At 33.6% G+C, this 23,731-nt stretch overlaps 1 protein-coding gene across 1 annotated transcript; it reads right to left on the bottom strand.

Moving 5' to 3' along the window:
* Positions 1 to 9,456: 9,456 nt before the first annotated feature.
* LOC113696879 (topless-related protein 1) lies at positions 9,457 to 20,037 on the bottom strand. Its single transcript, XM_072056331.1, has 22 exons — positions 19,961 to 20,037; positions 19,660 to 19,839; positions 19,464 to 19,577; positions 19,205 to 19,363; positions 18,946 to 19,022; positions 18,549 to 18,619; positions 16,232 to 16,382; positions 16,089 to 16,135; positions 15,879 to 15,948; positions 15,710 to 15,786; positions 15,545 to 15,640; positions 15,373 to 15,468; positions 15,117 to 15,250; positions 14,816 to 15,050; positions 14,526 to 14,690; positions 12,112 to 12,222; positions 11,742 to 11,921; positions 11,308 to 11,436; positions 11,124 to 11,219; positions 10,786 to 10,977; positions 10,477 to 10,643; positions 9,457 to 9,740 (listed from the first exon to the last, which is right to left on the bottom strand). The coding sequence occupies exons 1-22, from the start codon at positions 20,035 to 20,037 to the stop codon at positions 9,569 to 9,571; spliced, it is 2,796 nt and encodes a 931-aa protein (XP_071912432.1). The 3' UTR covers positions 9,457 to 9,568.
* Positions 20,038 to 23,731: the final 3,694 nt, after the last annotated feature.

The raw sequence follows: 23,731 nt of genomic DNA, 5'->3' as shown, positions 1-23,731 counted from the left end.
TGATTCTTCGAAGATGTCACGAATATGCAAAGATGAGACTCGAAGAAAAAAAAGAATTATAATATATAAATATACGTGACATAAAAGAGAGGTATGCAACATAACGGGTGCGGGGGACTAAGATTCGTGACTCAATTTTCTTTTTTATAGAAGAGATACGAGCGTGCTAAGGCTAAAAAGTCATATTCGTCCATTTCCCATATTTGAAGGGTGACTTCCCTAACCTAATTAAGCAAATGAACTAACCTACTTCTAATTTCCTAAATAGAATGCAAGTCTAAATATCATGTTTCGCACACATAGGGGGAAGGGAGATAATATATAGAGAAAATATCATGCAAGATGAGAAGAGACCCTAAAAATGAAAAATATGTATGAAATGCGATGAATGTCATGCAAAAAGTGTGAATCTAGCAAAAACGGCCTAAAAGGTCTAGCATTGGACTAGCCCATTTCTACAGGTCTTCACTAACGTTGGACTAGTGAGAAATCGAGAAGAATGGCCACAAATAGTGTTTGATTAGTGTGGTAACGTCATACATTTATTATAACTAAATAAATCATATAAAACATAATTTAAACAAGTAAACACATAAAACACATAGCACGTAGGCATAATATCTAGATGCAAATGCCCTAATGAAAGTGAATAAACACGTAAACACATAAGCATGCAAGCACTCAAGCAAATAAATGCAAATAAAATCCTACCTATTACATTCGGGGCCCTAACTACAATCTAAGGGGGGAATTCTAAAAAATAATAACCTAACTATTACGTTCATCTAACTAAATACATTTTTAGCAAAAAAATAAAACCTATCTATTACATAGACTAACTAAATATATGTTTTGAGCACCTATCTATTACAACTTGACATTTTAATGCCTCTCAAATAATCATCAAAATTAAATAAAACAAATGAAATTTAAAATGAACAAGAATGACTAATTAAAGAAAAAGCACTCAAAACATGCAATTACACATAAAATCACATTGGAGCACACAAAAGAGTTTAAAATAATAAAAGAGGTTACCTCCCTTGAAGTGATGACTAGATAGGGTGAAATTTGTCTTATTTATACTCCAAAGATCAACAAAATGGTCAAGACACCAATTTAATTATAAAGAAATAAAAATAATCATGAATTCCACCAATTAGAGCACTTAAATGAAGTATAATTATCAATTAAAGAAGAAAAGCAACTTGTATTTAAACAATCAAAACTATCATGGACCTAATTGCAAAAATTAAAAAGTTTTGAGGGTTAAATTATAATTATAAAGATTAGGGGTCAAAATTAAAGGTAAATAAAGTTTAGGGACCTATTTAAAATTAAAGTAAGAACCTAATTGAAAGAAATCAAAAGGTTTAGGGTTACATCAATATAACTCAAAAGTTCAGGGACTGGAATACAATTTCCATATCGGATCCCTTGCGCGAAAAGAATAGGTCAACGGGCCGTTTTATTTATTTCTCTGGGCCAAGATTGCTTCGGCCCATCAAAAAAACCAGAGAAAACCAACGGGCTAATCCATCTACTGATCCAACCAAAACACCTAGGCCTTGCCCCCAAGCCCAATAGAAAGTCCAAGGCAAAAGTAGCAGGCAAGTCCACCATTTTGACCCCAAAATAATCCAACAAAACTACGGGCTTTTAACTTCCAAGCCCATGTTTTAAACCCAGAAAGCAAATAACCAAAATCCAATAAAAAATAAACCAACCCACAATTAAAACCCAATTAAATTAAACCTAATCCAATTCTCATCTAATTTTTATTAAAACCCAACAAGATAATAAAATAACTTAAAATTATCGAAATCTAATTATATCATAAAATCCAGAATTAATTTACCCAACAATAGGGGTGAGCAAATTCGGTACATACCGAATTCATAACCGAATTCAAATTCAATTTTGTAATTTGAAATCGGGTATGTGGTAATTTGGTACAAATTCGGTACGTACCGAATTAACCGAATTCTAATATGGTATGAAATAGGTAATGAGATTATGAATTTGGTAATAACCGATTTCGCATTCAAATTCGGTAAATGAAATAGGGTACCGCATTCAAATACCAAATTAGTTTATAAAATTATATAATATATAGATAAATGCTATTTAGTATTAGTATATACTACTAATATATTATTATATTATATAGGTAAATGCTATTAATAATAGTTAGTACATGGTATTATCATGTACTTATAATAATAATAATGTTTAATAATGTTTAATATATTTTAGTATTTGTTAATTGTTATATGACTATAATAATACAAATATATAGTAATACATAACAATATAACATAACTATAATATTTATTATCTTATACATGAGTAACATTAGGGGTGGCAATTTTTGACACGACCTGAAAACACGACACGAACCTAACACGAAATTAATGGGTTTGGGTTGAGGTTTCGGGAATTCGGGTCAGAATCGGGTTGGACCCGATGAACCCGAAAAGAAAACAGGTCGATTTCGGGTCAACCCGTGGTGACCTGATATGACCCGATATGACCCGTTTACGAATTAAAAATAATTTAATAAACATAAAAATAATTCTATCTAACTAAACTAAGTTATTCTTTTTTTCAAAGGCATTAATTACTTAATCCTAAATGAATTTATTTAATTTGTGTGAAGTTGAAATTATTATATTTGGACAAATAATATATTATATTATTTTTTACTTTTATACTCTTTTAATTTATTTTATATTTTGTTTGGGATAAAACACTTTTATGGTGTTTAATTTATTTTAGATTTGGTTTGGAATTATTTATTTAAATTTTTATTACTTGATTATGTAATTAGTTTTGTGAGAAATTGATTTTATTAGAAATTACAGTGATAAATTAATAAATTAAAATTAAGTTTCGGGTCATTTCGGGTCGACCCGCCAACCCGCCGACCTGAAATTTTCGGGTTCGGGTCAGCATACCTGACCCGTCACGGGTTGGCGGATCGGGTTCGGGTCAACAGATTTTCTGACGGGTTGACCCGAACCCGATCCGCCAACCTGATTTGGACCCGAATTGCCACCCCTAAGTAACATGACTAGAATTAGATAATAATTAATACATATATGTATAATACTAAATATTAAACAATAAACATAATTAGTAATTAGAATTTAGATATTGGTAATTTGATACATCATTCATGTTTGAATTATTGAATATTTGAATGCGTAACCTGTAACTTGCAAGTATTAGTATATGCTCTAAATTTACATTACATATTTAACATAAAAATTCATATTCTCTATTCACTAATCTTAAGGCTTTAACTATAGACAAGACAACTAAGCAGTGTAAGTGAATGTATATGAATTACAAATCAATGTATTAGTGTATTGGCTTTCACAATAACATATGTAAGTAAATAAGTTTTATTTTGATTTGAAATAAATTATAAGTTTGTAACTAATATAACTTATCACTAATCATTGTAATTTGTAAGTTTGTAACTAATATTACTTTTTATTAATCATTGCAAATTATAAATTCATAAATTATCACTAATCATTGTACAGTCTAAGGTTTATTCTAGTTTAAATTAATCACTTTTTATGTGTTCCTTAAATCATAGACTAAGGATTCTAGGTATAAGTGATCAAATAAATGCCAATTAAACCGCAAAATGATTAGAACATAAGTAATGTGTTAAATTATGAATAATCTTGGGGATCAAATCAGTAATAATTTTTAAATCATTGAGGAGCATAATGAATGTAGTATAATTTAGAAGCCCCAATTTGTAAATTAAAAATTACACAATCACTTACTTCAGGACCATAACAGGGTTATCTTATCAGTTTTTTTTTTTAATAAATGAATTCGGTTAGACCGAATTCATTACCATTTCCAAATTCAAAATCGATTGCGAAATGAATTCGGTTATAACCAATTCGAAATTGAAAGTGATTTAGATTTCTATAAGTCAAATAACCGAATTCACCGAATTCAACTAACTGAATTACCGAATTTGTACTGTTTGCTCACTCCTACCCAACAAACTCACTGAAAGTATAAAAGGAGGATTAAAACTTAAAAGGGCAAAAATCGGTTCCAATATTCAGATTTTGGGCCATAGTGAAATTGGTTAGAAATTGGAGGGGCAAAAATGTAATTTTACAAATCTTTCATGCATCTTCTTCGCTGGTTTCTTCTTCAACCTTACTGGGTTTTCATGTCAAAAACGGAAGAAACCAAAACCCAAACAAGCACCGAACTTTCAAGTCAAGACAACGACGTTACACAATCCTATCATCAAACTCGACCTTATTACATAAATATCACATCTTTAATCAACATCAGAGCAAGAATCTGAGCTAAATGATGCATAAAAGGAAGAAAAAAATATCATAGGATGAAACAACAAACACAAGTGCGTGAAAACCTTGACAGATTGGGTCAGGATTTAAGCTTATAGGGAGATGAAACAAGCAAAAGGAGCTACCTTTTGATGAGAGGATGCAATAAACTTCGAAGTAAGATGACAAAGTGAAGCTGCAAAACTTCCAGGAACCCACTTCAAGGTTGGCATGGACGGCTAGTTTAAGCCCAAATTTGATGATATTCCATCCTTTTTTTCTAGAAATGATCAACACAAACTTCCTCCCCAAACACCGTAGATTATCCAGAAAAAATATCTTCCCAAAAAAAGCACTTATGAGTTCGGAAAATGGCTGGGAAGTTCCCTGAATCTCCAACCCTGGCTCACCTTTCTGTAAAAATATTCTGCCCTTCTTTTCTTCTTGTTTTCCCTTTTTTTAACTGTTTTTTTCTCTCCCTTTGCTCTCTCCGCCGCCCCTCTACTGTCTCATCTGTTGTTATGCCTCTCAGACCCCATTTTTATCTATTTATATGGAATCAAAGCTCCCTCCAACCCTAATGTCAATGGGTGTGATGAAAACAGATTTTTCGGGATGATTTTGAGCCTTTAGATGGCAGATTTGGGATAAAGATTGGTAGATGATCTGTCCCCCCAAATTTGAGTGGAAATGGGATAAAAAATGCAGCTGCAATTTGCTGTACTATTCATCCAGCTTCTGGTACGAAGCCATGGGAAAGGATTGGCGTGCGTGCACGTGGATTGCTTGCCTTTTTTTTTTTTTTTTTGCAAAAATTGTATTTGATTTTTTTTCTTTTCTTTCCCTTTTGATTTTTTCTAAAAATGATTTTTTTTCCAAGAGATAGAAGTGAAACAAATAAATAAAAATAAATAAAATGATAAAATTTTGGTGTTCATGATAGTTTAGGAATTGTGTCACAATTTCTGTTGACTCTGTTACAACTTACTGGTCAACGTCAGTAGAATGACAGCAGGGACGCATATGTTATAGAGTTTGAAACAGAGGGACCTTTTTGTGGTTTTACCAAACCTAAGGGTCCAATTTGTAGTTTGGCCAAACCTCAAGGGAGATAAATGTAATCAACCCAATTTTATATACACTGATAGTATATACACTTTCATTATTAGATGCATGACACATAATCCAAATTTGAATTTAAAACTCAAATTTTGCATATATATCATATATCCAACCGTGATAATATATACATTGTCAGTGTATATAAAATTTACTTTATTAACAAATCCATACTAATAAATCTCATATTCCCTCCACCCTTTCCCTTTTTGGGCAACATTGCCTTCAAAGGAGCCCCAGGTTTAACTATCATTTGTTCAAGAAAAAATAGGGTAAAATATATAAAAAAAACTTCTTATGATTTATCAAATATTCAATTTAATTTCCTTTAGTTTGGAAACTTATACTATATCTTCCTGTGGTTTCAACTAAATTGAAATTGGATGGAAAGCATCCAATCTAACAGTTATACATAAAATGTCAATATTGCCCCTATATAAATGAACTCCTTATAATTTGTCGAATATTTAATTTAACTCCCTCTGATTTAAAAAATTACATTATAGTTCACTACGGTTTCGATTAAATTAAAAATTGAATGAAAAGCATTTTACCGTAGGCAAAAACTTGTGTAGACTCGGTCTATAAGCCCACCTGTAGACCGAGCGGTCTAAAGTTTGCCACATTATCCTGGCAGATTAAAAATGAAAAATCTCTAGACTAGAAATAGAAGGCTCCTCAACAGCCCCTCGTTAGACGAAAGGACGGTTGCCTGAACTCCGCCTCAGCCCACCGCCACCATCCGCCGGTGTCCAATTGGAACCGTTTCTGCCCAACACATAGACCTATACTTGGCAATTGGGAGGGTTGGGTGAATTTTGGGCAGGTTAATATTCGGTTTTCATTTAAATGGGTTACACCCAACCCGCCCAATTTTGGATTGGGTCATATTGGGTCAACTCAAACCCATGACCCAAATATGACCCAATATATTAATTAATAGATTTTGATACATAAACTCTTTCAAATACATTTTCACATACAATAAAAAAAATTTCACCCAAATAATCACATTTTCACATAGATAGACATATTTTTACAAACTAAAACACTCACAGATACAAACACACACTCACTTCTTAAGCTCTTTTGAAATACTTTATTTTTACACATACAAACACACTAAAATACACTTGTGGATTGTTAACTTGCCATACTTTGTGGGATCATTAATCCTATCAAGGAGCCAATCATCATTAATCCTATCAAGGAGCCAATCATAGAAATTGGAGTTGCAGTATTTGAAACCCTTGAGCAGGAGTTCAAGATTGGGGAGGATAGCCTGTAGAGCATTGTTATGTGCAAATGCTACAGCACTAGCTTGTTCAAAACAGTCAGCATGGTGGCCTTTAGGATTGAGAACTCAGAGGGCTGGCAAGCAACCCAAGGGGCATAAGCTCAGAAATCCAAATTTTCTAGCTCTGACCATACAGCTCCTAAATTGAATAAAGCACATGTTTACTTTCATTATTATTTCTTGGTTTTTGATTTTAATTTGTTTATTTATTTTTTTCTTAAGTTGGATAATGGGTGTCCAACATAAATACCCAAACCATCCAAAATATATGTGAGTTTTTATTACCCAACTTACCCAACCCAACCTCTCAAATTAGTGGGTGGGTTGGGTGGGTTATTGGATTTTGGGCATAATTGCCACGTCTATGTAGACCCCCCAAAGCCCCGCATTCTGGTGCCATTGCTTAATACTAATCATTCAAATACCAGATGAAGCCCAAACAGCACTTGGATCCTTCCTCATTATCTCTCAAACTTCCGCTCCATCACTGCCATTACCTAGCAGCCCTTGCTCGGGAGGAGGTAGCAGTTGCCAGCCAAGAGAGATTCATAGCCAACCGTATGACCCCTTTTTTCAGGCACTCTCTCGTTTTGAACCCAAAGTCCTCGTCGCTCTTTCTCGCCAATTTACAACTGTCACTATCGCTTTGTTCTACTCCATGTCGCCTTCACCTCTTTCCCACAAAAACTAACGTTAGGTTTCAGATAAATTTTAGGATTAAAAACAAAAAAGCCCCTTGTGGTATAGCCATCATACAGAAAAGCCCCTTGTGATTTCATATCATACGCGTCGATACTCCATGATTTGAATTATTCTGAAAAGTCGACGGAAATTGTCAAATTTACGGTGTTTCTCTTAAACGCATTGGAAAGGCGCGTGTTTCTTGCGGAAAATAGATTTCTACCACAAACTTTCACCTGATATGCCTACTTTACCCTTCACCCTTTAATGAAAAGAGAACTTGTTCTGGTCTTCGGCTTCGGCCAAAATTGAAGGACACAGAGCAGTTCTCAAGCCAGCATTCGAAGCCTGTGAAAAATTGTAAGTAATCAATCAACCAGAGGTTGCAAGCCAGCAAAGGATGATGTAGTTCTCAAAGCCAGCAAAGGAAACAGAAAGTGTAGCAACCAGCGGGGGGAAAATATATCTGGTTATATTTTGTTTGTAAATATTGAAGGGAAAGTGCAGAAAGTGGTCGACAATGTCTTCCTCAAGCTCACTTGGGATCAGATCAAAGTTCTTTCTGTTTGGGATTTGCCCACTGCTTCTGATTGATCCTCTGTCCAATGCAGCCTTGGTTTGTAATACCATGGCTGCAAAGAACCCTGATAGGATCCAGTGTTTGTCAGGAAAGTTTGATAACCCTCTTATCCACTTGACAACTAACAGTGTAGCAACCTACAATAAACCAAAAATGTTGAACATGTTGAAACTAGTAATCAAGTCCAGCACTGGGAAGGGAGCTCAGTGAGTTGAATTTGAGTTGAAATAAAGCAGACTTAAAGACCCTGCCTAAGCCTCCTTGTTCAGTTGGATGGACAAATAGCCCAGGATGGGAGCCATGTGAAGCCACCAAGCAAAGCTCTGCCATTCCTCAGAAACACCCACAGTATCGGGAACCCTTCTTCTTCTCTTTCCAATAGCTTCTGATATCAAAGTCTCTGCCTTTTTGCTTTGGATTGCTTTGTCCTTCCCTATCTTGGACTCATCCTCCCTCGCACCTCAAAATTACTTCTGCAATTTTCGCTTATATCAAAAGGGTATTTTCGTCTTTTCACTCAGCTCCGTCTGTTTTAATGATTTCTGATGACTTTTCAGAATAATTCAAACCATAGGGTACCGATACGTATGATATGAAACCACATGGGGCTTTTATGTTGTTAACCCTAAATTTTAAGATCTATAATTTTGAAAATAACAACAAATGTTTAAATCAAAAGAAATAGAAAAAAAATTCAAGATCTTGGGGGATTTAACGATTTTTTTATCTTTTTTTTTAAAAAAATTTTGGGTTGGGAGATCTTAATACAAGGATAAGATGGAGTTTGGGCAAAAAAAAAAGGAAGAAGAAAATTCTGGAACATTATTAAAACTAGTTATTGATTTGTATGTATATGGCTATGGCTAGTAGCCATTGTTTGGAAAGATTATGGCTAAAATGTTACTGGAAGATACCTTTGGAAAATTGACTGGTTGATATCTCATTTATTGATAACTTTGTGGACTGCTTTTTAAATATTGACTTGTTTATGTCATACGCATTTGAAGATTTGCTGGACATTCTTTGCGATAACGGTGCTTAAAGTGAAATATCTGCATACTGGAAAGGCCTTCAAGGAGTCAAAATAATTTTGATTTGAAAAATTCTGCCATGATGATGTGGCATTTTGTGAACCGCTCGGTCTATATGTAGGGCCGTGGACCAGATCTACACAAGTTTTTGCTTTTACGTATAATAGGACTAATATTCGCGTTTCACGTACAACCGTTAGATTGAATATTCTTTATCTAATTTTTAATTTAGTCGAAACCGCAGAGAGTTATCGCGTAGGTTTCCAAATCAGAGGATTTTAAATTGAACATTTATCAAACCATAGGAAGTTTTTTGATATTTTATCCAAAAAAAAAAAAAAAGTAAATCGCAATGAGGAGGTTTACATCTCCATACTTCGGAAAAGTTAATATAGGCATAAAACAATTACACATTCAGCTACATAAGCCGTTTTATTGATGTTATTGCCAAATCTCGGCTAATTATTTTGAAATCTGAAATATGCAAACTATGTTGAACACATCATCTTTTGAGAGGATGTACTAAACTTCAATCTATGATTATCCTATTTCCTGGTCCATTGTGAAATGGTGGTAATATTGTCCACTTTCCTTCAGACTCATGAGGCTCAACAACGATTACATCGCCATTACTCAGCCCCAAGGCGAATTGGTTCGACTTCTGTGGATGAGCTGCTATCACCACTGGATATACATGATGACTGCATCCAGAGAAGCAGATTGGTAAGTTCAAGATGATACAACTAAATTAAATAAGATTGAATATTGAAGGCAAATAAATAGTGCCAAAGGGCATATTTAACGTCAAACGTAATATGATGAAGAGGAAAGTTAAGTCATGAACAAAAAACTGCCAAGATTTTATGAAACTTGGTGAAAATGATTGTAAGATGAGCTAGTTTTATGCAGGTATAGAGCACAAATGTAAATAAAACATGCAAGTTTCCGTCTTTTATTTCTTAAGTTGAAAATCATTAATTTGCCCAAATGGCAAGCCCGTCCAGGCGTAAGAGACGAGCAATATATATCTAAGCACAACGGATCTTGTGTCCCACATTTTATGTCATTTCGTGTCTCACTTTTTATTATATTGTTATTTCTTCTTCATAAACACCACATTTTAGATTTTTTTTTTGGTTTCCTTAAGATCCAATAACTATTAATTGAATAATACACAAAAATTAACAAACTCAAAAAATCAATATGCATAAAAAATGAGATTTTTATGAATTTTCTGCTGTATTTTTTATTTTTCTATTATATATTACTTTTTTAAAATTGTTTTATTTATTTTTTACTTAATCAATAGTTATTGTATCTTAAAAAAACTAAAAAAGAACTAAAATATGATGTTTATTAAGAAGAAATAGTAATATAATAAAAAGTGGGATGAAGAATGACACCGCGATATTTAAGCTTGTAGCTAGTTATACGTACCCACTACTAGGCGGAAGGTAAGCAGAAGGATCAATCCGAAATCTTGGACTCAGATCTAAGGCGCTGAGTATCATAACAATTCCATCTCTCATGACAACAAATACCAGCTGGTTGTCGCATGAAAATGTTCCGCTCGAAATCCTTGCACAGAAGTCTCTGGTGTTCCACTACAAGCAATTGAGAAAAACGTAGTCTAAAGCAATTAAAACCAGTGTATACAAAAACAAGTTGCTATATATGTATGCTTCGAGTGCTTGTGGAGAGTGAATGGGTGAAAAAAACTAAGAATGAATGGGCGAAAAAACTGACCTGTCTGATGCGTTCTAGACTTCTTGATTCATACATTGCAAGTTGAGTCTCGTGGATTGCAAGAAAGTGCAATTGATCCTTGTGAAATTGGATAACGGTCTCCGAGGTTTCTGATGGCAGCCACCACCCAACTGATATCTGCATCGAGATGCTTTTCTTTTTCTCCCACGTTATTGTATCCCAGACAATGATCTGCAACAAAAGGGAACAATATGATTGATTCAGGAATTTTGCATATGAGATGGTCGGATTAGGAATATTATTGCTGCACATTGCAGCTAATAACAACAATTCTTATAAGGACACGAGTGCGACATATGTATTTATTTAGAGCAGACCTGAGAATCTACTGCAGCAGAGACCAGCACCTTTAATGAGTTCGAAAATGCTAAGCCGCTAATCCTTTTCAAGTGCCCAGAAAGCCTGGTCATAAGCTGTAATATGTATGGAAAATGGGTAAATTGATCGCTACGACTCTTTCATCATTTGAAAAGTTTTACACACACGAGAAAAGTGTTATACCTCAGAGTCTCGTACGTTGTAGATGAGAACAGTTGAATCGTCCATGCCAATAGCAACTAGGTTGTTATCTGGAGGGTAGAATGCCATGCATGTAGCTGTAGGTGGAGGCAGCAGGCAACGCCTCACTTTCTGCAGTTAACATCCAACAAATTGAACTCGAAATCAATGGGAGAGACGATTCATGTAAAATGGTGCCCTAACAATAAAATTGGCAATTTAGTTTTTCCACGTGTTCAAGAATGCAAATTAGATTTGCCCTTCCATAATAGTTATTAGATAGATAGGATAAAGGATATACAATGATCAGCGGGAATCACACACAGCATTTTTCTTCTGCATGACTGAAGTGTTTTGGTTAAACATTTTCTGCCCGCTTTTCCATTTCTATCAGCTCAAATTAAAAAATTTTGACAAATAAGTTATCACATGCTTACCTCAAAGTTTACAATGTTGAACAATGAAACCATCCCTCCCGATGCTGATACAAGATAAGAGTCGTTCTTGGATAATGCAAAGCATGGTGAGACTATTTGATACGGGTCATTGTTGAGGTCATTGACCATAATTGATCCAGTCTTTGGATGCCAAAGACAAGGGGGACGATTTGTTGTTGCCTGCAGCAATGAGCATATTGCTAAATAATAGAACTGTAATGATTAACTATTCCAATTTTTCCCTACTGGCGAATCAGGACAAGAGTTAAAAATTTAACTAAAAATCAACACACGGGAAAACAATGATACACATACAGAAACGAAGAGAGAGAGAGATGCAGAAGAAAACAGAACGCATCAACTGTTGTACCTGGCCATAATCGTTATACCCATTTCCTGGCCACTTCCAGAATAGATGAATGCCATCTGCTGCTAAAGCCAATATTCCGTTACCTGCGTTAGTGTATAGCAACCTACATATCTGAGATCATTAAAAGTCAATAAGTAACTTCAATTTGACCCAAAAAGGCAGAAGAAGGAAACTGCTTATACCTCCAGCTAATTTCAGTTTAATAATATTTGTACGATTGTACCAGAAGAGTAGTACAAGGAGTGATCAAGTTCATCTTTCTTAGCATTACATATGAAGAAAATTATCAGTCAATGGAGATGTTCCATTACTATATAGAGTGAGGGTGTGTTTGATAAAACGGAAATCTGAAAACTGAAGTTTGAACTCTCAAATCTGAAGTTTGAATCCATTAAGTTATTGAATTATTAAATATTAAATCTAACATATTTGAGTGGATATCACATTCAGTGATAAGTGAATAGTTTATCACTTAATTTTGTAAGTAAGTTTTGCCTAGAAGATTCAGTGTCACTTAATTAATTTAGATGTTGAATTTTTTGTTATCAAACTGTTTGAATATGTTAAGATTTGAATTCATTAAGTCTAAGTGCTAAATTGCGTTATCAAACAGGGCATAATATTTTCTTTGTTTTACTTATCTCTTGTGGTGAATGCAAGAAATGTATCGTAGTATAATTCTTTACGTAGACCATAAAAGACCATACTTAGAGTTAGATCAGGACATTTTTATAGTTTCATTTAATTTTTGTGGTAGAGAAATAATTAATGTATGTTATATTCTTTTATGGGTAAAGTACACTTTACCTCCTGTGATTTAGCGCTTTTTCACATTACTCCCTTGTGGTTTGAAAAACTATATATAACCTCGTCATAATTTGGATTAAATCGTCGAAGTCACGAAATTTGTATTTCATAATGGAGTCAATTAAAATATCAAAAGTATTCCTTTGTGAAGTTGGAAATTATTAATTAACCGCAAGGGGGTTACATATATATTTTGAAAATCATAAGGGGATTATATGGTAAAGTACTAAATCATAAGGGGGTTATATAGTAAAATATAAAATCATAAGGGGTTAAAGTGTCATACATATTACATTTATATATTTTGATCACTGAACCCATTTTAATTTTTAAACAAGGATATTTTTACATTTCCTCGGGTTTCGTCACAAAGGATATTTTTCATCATTTTGATACTTTAATCCAAATTATGAAGAGATTATGTATAACTTTTGAAACTATGAAGGGCTATATGAAAAATCGCTAAACCACATGAAGGTGAAGTGTATTTTACCCTTCTTTTGTTGTACACCAATGAATTAAGTTCAAAATGTTGAACAACTCTGGAATGACTCCTACCCACTCAATTAAGTGCTTCAACCTTTGTACTTTAGTAGCAATGTTTTTTTTTGCCCCCTCCCACCAAAGATTAAGTATTTCGTCTTAGATTTTGCTGAAGTTGTTAGTTAGCTTTCCGTAATCCGTAGTGATCATATAGGTTTTAATTCGAAATATAGGACTCCTAATCATGACTGTATAGTGACCTACTCCGGAATGCTCAATTTAACCCCCAAAAAAGCAGAAGGAAAATGCATACGCCCCCAACTAAGTTCAATTCAATGAATACGAGTACGGTTATACCAGAAGAGAAGTATACCGAGCAATCAAATTTGATTACTACACAGAATAGAAACTTTTTTTTTTTCTACTGATCATCTCTTGTGGTGGTTAATGCAAGAAAGGCATCATGGTATAATTTCTTACTAAGAATATAAAAGACCATATCTAGAATGAAGAAGTTTCTATATTTTCATTTAATGTTTGTGGTAGGAAAATAGTCGATGTATAGTATGCTCTTTTAATGTACGTCATTGAATTAGGTTAAAAATGAACAACTCTAGAAAATGCGATTAAAAATATGATGCCAACTCCTAGTGGTGCCACCAACACCAACGGTTAAGTGTAGCCCTTAATATGAACGAAGACTTATGCAACACAGAATCTTACCCTGTTTGTCTTAAATTCAGCTGTGAGCCTCAGGGATTTGCACCGCGAAACTTGTGTAGGTTTTGCATATTCCTTAGTGCTCAGGTGGTTGTTTAGCTCTGAAATTCCTAGACATTTCATGTTTTGATCATCCTGTTTTCAGACGGTTCAAGTTTACATATCAACTATGCTCGGGCAGTGAAGTTAAACAAAAGAAGAGAAAGTGAAATTCGATGACTTGTAGATCAGAAGAGAAAAGGAAATCTAAAGAAAAATTCACAGACCACGCCCCATGGCCATGGGGATGTTTTCATCCTCAATTTTAATTCCGGAGGGTGTCACTGGCCTAATTGTGCACTGTTAATGTAGAAAATAGTTGCTTCTCGAAAAATAACATAAAAAAAAAGGTTTTAGTAGCTGACCTTCCCTGATGATCTGCAAGGACGTCCTGTCGAATCAACAGAGCCAGAAGGCAAAGTCTGCAGCAATTGGGTACCAATATCATTTGCCAAGATTTTGATCTTACTATCATCAGCAAAGACAGCCAAAAGAGTGCCTTCTTTGTTGAAGCAAACATAAGGCTTTGCCTTGACATAGAGAAAGAAGTTAACAAGTAAATGAAATATCATTTTTATCATCACAAATGATTGAAAATGTATAATACTATTATAGCAAGTAAAAGCATAAATCCAAAAAGGTGTATAGATCATACAGGTAGGCCCCCATCAGCATCAAGAGATACTAAAATTTTGACATTGTCCATTTCCCAAAATTTGAGTAAATGTTCGTCACCGGCAACCAAAAACCTGTTTCTGCTTGTGCTGAATTGCACTATGGCTGCAGATGACTTAGAGAGCCCATGGTAGCTTTGGGTTATAGAACCTTCAGTGTCGTCCCATTCAACTAAGTACGAGTCTCCATCTTCGTTTGTCCCACAAGAAAACAGCCTGACAATGTTAAGTTGATTTAGTTACTGGAGAATCACCAAGGACAATACTACATCTACGACTTACCTTTTACCATCAGCACTATAGGCCATTCTCATGCAAGAATGGCCAGGTGCATCAAGGGCAACCCTTGGTCCTGTGTTATCATTGTCAAACATCCACGCTTTTATCTCACCATTTGTTGATGTGGAAAATACAAACTGCAATGTATCAATTAGTAAAACATTAGAAAAAAAGAAAAATAAGAAGAAATATACCAAATCAAGTTAAAAAAAAAAGTAGAGAAAGGAAAGTCTTTAATGGTAACAAGGAGCAACTATACATGGATATCTTCCTTCAGATGAGCACACAGCGAGTACACAGGGGATCCATGACCTTCACATGTGTATTGCTTGGAACCAGTCATACTATCCCACACCTGGCACAAACTATAAATATTATTACCTATTTTATTTAACTAGTAAAATTACTAGAGTACTATTTCATATTTAGACCTGAATGAGTTTGTCCTCTCCACACGTAATTACAAGAATTTGATCGTATGGCGAAGAGAATGCAAGATCGTGTACCCCTCCCAAGTGAGCATCGATCTTCAAAGTTAAAGTGGTTATCAGAAGGTGAACAACTTTAGAAATTAAAAGAGAAGAGAATAGATATACCTCCAATTGTTTTTCGATGTAATTACCAGTAGCATGATAACAATACAACTGGACAATTTGTTTTGAGTATGCAACACCTATTATAATTGGTAAAAGAAATTACACTTTTAACAAAATAAATACTTAGAAGATAGATGGTAAAGAGGAAGTTCAACTCCTGTGTACTTACCAAAGATTGAACCATCTGGGCTCCATAAAACACGATTAACTGAAATTTGGGGATTTTGATTATAATCAATCTGAAATGAAAGGTTCAAATAGTATCAGGACGACTCCAAGATGAAGATCAATAATGATCAGTAATTAATTTATTTACCAGAAATGATGAGGAGATGGTCTCTCTCTTCCAAATCATGAACGCATTCCAAAAAAATTTTACTTCAGAGCGGACATCCCACAATTCTGTTTCACCATTGATGTTTCCAACTGAAAAATTAGAACAATAATACACAAGTCAATAAAGTTGATACTTGATAGTAGAACGTTAACTTAGTAAAGTAACTTAGTCGTACGACAATTGACCTAACAAGAGAGTTCCTTTCAAAGGATGAAAGTCCATGCTAGTCGGTAAGGAGCTCATGTCCATACAACGTTCAACCTTTCCAGGTAAGTCCTCAGGACAATTAACATCCAAATTCTGGCTTTGAACTGGAACATTTGTTTGTGACACAACCTAAACCAATACAATTGCAAACCAAAAGAGTGATGATTACATGTAGAAGGAGAAAAGGTAAAGGAAAGATAATACAAGTGCTCATTAGCTAGCTTGGTAGAATAAGGTGCACACACACACGTACATATATATATATATATATATATATATATATATATATATATATATATACACTAAGGGGGAGTGCCCGTGTTTGGTGCCTGTGGTTAGAGAAGATTTTTCATTGGACAAATAATAGTACATTTTGGAAAGAAATAGTTATCAAATATGACAAAACTAATAATAGTATATTCTAATTGCAGCACATACTTATACACTTTACTTTATCAATGTTTTTACAATTTTACCATTTCTAAAAAACCCCTACAGATGTCAGTTGAAAATCGCTCAAGAGTAGACATAAGTTGTTTCAAACAAAAGAATATCCTCCAATAGCTAATTATAGCAATGTCTTAATTGCACAACGTATTAATATGTTTTTGTGTTAATTACACAACAAAAGCCACACTTCAATTAAATGTGTCTGTAATACCATTTCAGTAATTATACTAATACATAAGCTTATATGAGTTGTATTTGATGCAAAAACGGTTGCAAAATAATTCTATATTCCAGAAATACCCAGATGTTTCCATAAGTCAAAGCTTTAAATGTATCAAAATGAGGGCATTTCGGTAAATATACCTAAACACATGCTACCCTCAGTTGTATCAAAAGGTTTAAAAAAAGGGATAATATCAGAAACCTCCCTTGAGGTTTCTCTTAATATCACTTGGCACCCCTGAGGTTTTAGAAATATCACGTACCTCCCCTAGTAATTGTAAAACGACAATATTAACCCTCACTTGACACATAATTCACAACATATCAAATAAATGAAGCTCAAAAATAAAAAAAAAAAGAAACCAAAGTCACATTCTTCTTTTTCCCTTTTCTCCATCATTCTCTCTTACTCATATTTTTTGGATGACTATGCAATATTTTACTGTAAATTATAATAAATTAAATTTTGTTTATCTTTTACTTTTTGTGATTGTGATAAAGTGGGGTATGATTTATTTGCTTATTTTGGGTTGATTTTTATAATGATTGGTATAGTTTAATGGTTTGAGTAAAGCGTTGAGAAGATGTTGGAAAAAATGTAAATTTATAGGAAATCGTTTTGAGCATATAGAATTAAATTAATGCAAGTGTATTTCTTTTCAAATATCATTTTTATTTTTCAAATTTATATTTTTATAGGGTATAGAATTGTGATGTAGTGGTACTACAAGAGATTGCTTTTGAGGTGATGGTTTTCTTGAAGTGAACAAAGTGGTTTAGGAACATTTTTATTTAGCAAGTGAAAGGGTAGTTTAGGGTTTTTAAAAATTTTGTTACATAAATAACAAAAGTAAGGGAGGTAAGTGATATTTTTAAAACCTTAGGGGTGCTACCAGGTGATATTAAGAGAAACCTCAGGGGAGGTTTTTGATATTATCCCTTAAAAAAATTACCCAACATTCCACATTCCCAAAAAGCCCCTATCCATGCGATTGAAATTCAAACCCCCTTTGACCACAACTCATTCTTATATAGTATAATGATATCTTCCAACGGCTAGTTATAGCAATGTGTTAATTGTATAACGTGTTAATATGTTTTTGTGTTAATTGCACAACAAAAGCCATATTTCAACTAAATGTGTCTATAACACCATTTTAGTAATTATACCAACAAATAAGTTTGTATGAGTTGTACTCGATACAAAAACGGTTGCAAAATAATTTCATATTCCAGAAATATCCAGATGTCTCCATAAATCAAAAATTTAAATTTACCAAAATGAAAGTATTTCAGTAAATATACCTAAACACATGCTACCCTCAGTTGTACCAAAAGGTTTAAAAAAATTACACAACATTTCACATTCCCTAAAAGCCCCTATCCATGTGATTGAAATTCAAACCCCCTTTGACCACAACTCATTCTTATATATGTATGCATGTATATATGTATGTATGCATGTATATATGTATGTATGTATGTATGTGTATGTATATATATATATATATATATATATATATAGAGAGAGAGAGAGAGAGAGAGCTCTATTAAATGTGATTTCTTAATCACCTTAAAATCGCTTTAGTAATGACAAAAGCTTTATCAAACATTTGTAAATACCTTATCCACAGGCATCCTCGAGAATATTCTAAAGGCATTGGTGGAATCCTTGATAGCCTCCGAAGTCACCACTAAAAATGCAGTTCATGGTTAGTAAAATATTTGGAAGTGCATAAGAATAAAATATTAATAAACATATGGGATCAAAAGGTACCAAGGTTGTTTTGATTTGTAGGGTTGATAGCACTGGATGAAATTTGAGAGTCAGGCAACCTAAATAGGGGAAAATTCGAATTGCCAACAAGCGGAGATTTTGATACTGAGATAGCTTGAAAGGACTGAAATTAATTATGGAGAAAAGGATTAGTTAGAAAAAAAATGATACTCAGAGAAAGAGATAAATCCAGGCTGAGATAGTTAAATACCAATGGGATTTGGTCGTTTGGTTGACCAGTACATTTGTGATCAAACAAAAGGGAATTGATTTGGGGCACACACTCAGAACGTCCACATTGACTATGCTGCCAGTTCAAACTACAGGTCATAGTGAAAGAAGATCAGATTCATTGAGTAAAATGGAACTAATTTTCCAAGAATATTATTTGATGTTTAATTAAGAAAAACGACAAAGATGTTAAACATATCATTGGAAAAATTCCAAATGGAAAATGACATAAAGAGAAGAATGGAAAATGACATAAAGAGAAGACATGTACCTCTGGTTGATGAGCCGCCGTAACCGTGTGGTCTCCATGTTAGGAAGCTTTATTTTCCGGCGGAAGTGGGGATTTGCTTCAAGGAGTGCCTTAACTTCATCCATGAGTCGTCTTCTAGCAGATATAATATCTCCATACGTGGAGAGCGAATGATGTTTTCTGGAATTATAATAATAGTTGTCGTCGGTGCTGCTTAGCTGGTGGTGTCATCAATATGTATAATGTCTAAAGAATTGATTGACAAACACAAAATCCATACCTGAAGTCTTCCATTGTTAGGAGCCAAGCCATTTCTTTGTACAGGTGTTCATTTGATGACGCAAAACATTTCAAATCTTTCAGCAGGATGTCTAGTGCCAAAGCCAAGTCTTGCCTACAAACCAAAAACGCATGTGTTAAATTGTTTCAAAAACTGGTTTCGTTGAAATTTTAATAAACAGTCCAACATAACTTACCTGTCTAGTGCCTCAAGAAACTTTTGTTTTCTGATTTCGAAGTACATTTTTATAGAGTACTCGTTGCTATCGGGTGTTGTGAAGCTCGACAAATAAGCCTCTACCTCGCTCCAATTTCCACTCAATACCAGCTCTTCAAAATAATTCATGTCGAAGTAGAAACTAGTCTCTTTCTCGAGCCTATATAGATTTCGTTCACGGTGTCAAAGGTTTAACTAAAGTCATTGCTTAATTTGCTGAATTAGAAAACCGTAGCTGAAATTTAGAAGCATAAATTAGAATATAGAAAATTGAAACTCACATATGAGCAGTTTTGTGGAGGTTCTCGTCCTTGCAAAACTGTCGAATCAAGAAGAGGAGGTCTCTGCTGAGGGACATTGCCCTGATTAACATGTAATTTTTTTTTTTTTTCAAACCTTCAGATGAATGAAGCTCATTTAAGACACTGAATCACATGCAGATGAAAAACACAAGTGTATGAAAGGGATACATCATGGATCACCAAGACTGGTAATTAATTGAAAGGATTCATACATTTGAAGCATCCAAACATGCAAATTGTGATTGAATTTAGCACTCACCTTTCTTTGAAGACTAGAAGAAAAACCAGGAAGTAAACTCGGATCGAGCAAACTCAAATTGAACAACTTCAATTTAAGAGCTCTCTATTAATAGGCCGCATCTCACAACAGACGTATATTAATTTCAGCCGACAACAGATAAGCATCTATCCTGAGAAAATTAATTTTAGCAGACAACAGATAAGCATCCACACTGAGAAAATTATTCCACAGATCAGCATTGCAATTTTGCCTACATGCTTATAACGAAAGTAAAACAACCACCGTTTAAAGAAGCAGGTAACAAAATCCAATTAATGCAATCTAACAAAAAAGAAACCAACTATTTAATAGATCACAAAAATCATGCATTAAATAGACAGAGTCCTTGGTGTGAAAGGAAATATATAATCACCCTGAGTTATCAAAGTTCAGTAAAAGTGAGATTAGATTGAAGTTCTTGAATTTAAGGGGCTGACGAAATGAATATCCAAGAGGCTTTATACTAAATGAATTGGTAGAAATGAGAGAAAGATCATTAATCCCCCTTAAAAATGGCACTAGTGGGAGGAAGTTATTTTATGCTAGCGAATTTACTCTAGCTTATCATCTCAATTATGAAGAAGTAGACAAATGACAAAAACAAAGTGAAGTTCAAGAAAAAGCCATAAGTCTACTAGAATGCAAGAAAAAGTGTAGGAGATATGACGGTTACATGCACTTAAAGAGATACTAAACAGACAGTGATGACAGATATCCCTTCCTTCTAACATGTGTCTGCATTCTTTCTTGTCACTTGTCAGTGGCTTGAGAAAGGCATGAGAGCGATTTCTCCGAGGATATGTTGGTGCATCTTATCACACAAGTTCTTGTGGGAGATACTGTAACTATGACTACTTATAATAGGGTACATTTAATCATGAAGCAGACCAACAAATAGATCTTGCATTTCAGGATAAGTTAGACTCAATTATTAACCAATTTTTAATTAATGCTACCAAATAATACATAATGCAAAGTAGAAAATGTATATTAATCCATTGATATAACGTATATGACGAATATTGTCTGATTTCAAGTTTTAAAATGATATTAACATTAAATTACACAATTGACTTCACATACTCCAAAGAAAATTCATTGCAGAATCTAGAAATTTCATCATAGTCTGAACTAACTACCTGACAGGCTTAGTAGTTGACTTTGACAATGAAAATACTCCAAATGAAATTTAGGAACCCACTAATTTGACATTAAATTACAATATAAATAAAATTGTGGCATTATTTGTCCAATTGATGCTATTTCATTGATCAAAAATTAATTACTAGACTTGCGATGTAGTTGGTCCGAACCGTGATACAACTTTTTGAATAAAACCAAAATGATTTTTCAGCAAATTTGACTTCCATAAAAGCACATAGATTTTTTTTTTCTCGAAACACTTGAATGTTGGGTTAGACCAAAAAGGATAAACTTTGAATGAAAAGATACCATGTTGATTAGGAAATTAGAGAAAAAAAGGAATTTTGTTGGCTCATTGTGATAGGTTGCATTTTTATTATTAAATTTATGATTATTTTTCCCTTGTTTTTAGCCAAATATTGTGTTAATTAGTAGATTTTACTCATATTTGATGATTGGTGTTGGTTGTAGGAATTCAGAGCAAAAAGGGATGAAAGACATAATCTGCACTGGGTTTTATGCTGTTCGGCATAGTCACGTCAAAACCTAAACTCTGCACGTTCAGGAAGCTCATGAGTTGGCTCGTGATCTCCAACCGTGAGTTGAAGTCAGAAGAGTTGGATTTTTCACCAGATAAATAGTATTTTATTCCTACTAGGATGCTAGTTTATTTTGTCTATGAAGGCTTTTCTTTTTCGGATAAGATTTGATTTGTTGGAAACAATTTGATTTCGCTTAGTAGTAGTAGGAAACGGAATAAGGAGAGGCATGTTTTGCTTCTTTATCTTTTCTTTCTCGAAACAACAACGAGGAAGTATTTAGGATGACTCGTCTTTTCCTTTTTCTTTTTTTCCATACTTCATCTCGTATTCTTGGAAAATGGTCTCGACAATTAATTCCAATACTTGGCGCATAGCTTTTTCCTTAGGAATGAACTAAGTTTTTCATTCTAGTCAAAAAATAAAGGAAGATTTGGTTTATCTAAAATTGTGAAATCAAATTAATTATATTTATTTCTTTTATTTACTGGTATTCGTATATTCTCTAATTTAATTTCTTGTGGCTATTAAGTTGTTTGAATAGCAAGGGTGTCCAATATTTAATTCAATCAAATAATCTAAAGCCAATTAGAGAAGTTAAATCTATAATTATTTAGTTGTTTAAAATTAGTGGTGACTGGTATAATTGGATTTGTGTCAGAAAAATATATAGGTTAACCTAAAATAACCCTCGTAGCGTGTTATTTGGTTAGAACATAACTTCTCTAATTCTTAAGATAATTAAAAAATTGAATTCTAAAGTCGTACCTAGGATTATTTCTTGATTAGGACAATGGTTAATGATCGTACCTTAACCATCAATGCAGTAAGGAGGAGTTGATTGTCATCACTTGTTTGGCAATTATAACTAGTTTATCAGTGAATAAAAGAAATTATCATTGCATCAATGATCAATTGAGTGAACCATCTCCGAAGTTATTTCTTGGTTACAGTTTATTTATTATTGTTTCATTTTTAATAAATTATCAGTTAGGCATTTTTGTTTGAGTTGTTTAATTATTCTCATTTTTATAAAAACCTATCTTACTCTGGATTCTAAAAGAAACAAATTTTTTCTAATTCTTGTGGATTAGACCTTGCTTATCGCTATATACAAAAATATGTATTTTGTTCAAGTAGATATTTATTATTGCACAGTCTTAACACCTGTCAATTTTTGGCGCCGTTGTCGGGGATTGGTAGCTGATTAATTTGTTTCTTTTTTGAGTTCATCTTATTTTTATTTTTATTTTTTCTCTTATTTTTTTTTTTTACTAGTTTTTGGCTGCTAACATTCAGTATTTTGGTGATAGACTAAATTTTATTCCTAGAAAGGGTAATGAGGTTCGTGTTTTTTTTTCTAATGATCAATATTTAGATACCTCTCGTGTAGAAAAATTGGCTATTGCGACTTGTGAAATTTGTTATGCCTTGAGTCATTCAACCTATATGTGCCTCGCATTTCAATATGACCTGAGTGCCCCAATCAATACTTTGGAGGTTTTCCAACCCTATTTCAAATGTGGGATGACCCTTATTCAAATGTGTATGATCAAGAATAGTGGGACAACTTCAACTTTAATTGTGCAACAGAGCCAATAGGTTTTCAACATCAACATCAATAGTAACAACCATGATTCACGTAAGGTAGATCTCTTGAAGAAATAATTAAATCACTAGCTATTAACACATATCGATTTCAACAAGAGACAGAGATGAAAATTAGAAAATTGGCAGATTAAATGTGTTTGATGACATCTAAAGTGACGCAATTGATTTCTGAAATTT

The sequence above is a fragment of the Coffea arabica genome, chromosome 6e, assembly GCF_036785885.1.
Source record: "Coffea arabica cultivar ET-39 chromosome 6e, Coffea Arabica ET-39 HiFi, whole genome shotgun sequence".
In the NCBI taxonomy this organism is placed as follows: Eukaryota; Viridiplantae; Streptophyta; class Magnoliopsida; order Gentianales; family Rubiaceae; genus Coffea; species Coffea arabica.
Note: the sequence above shows the minus strand (reverse complement) of the source record. Positions and strands in the feature narration are given on the sequence as shown.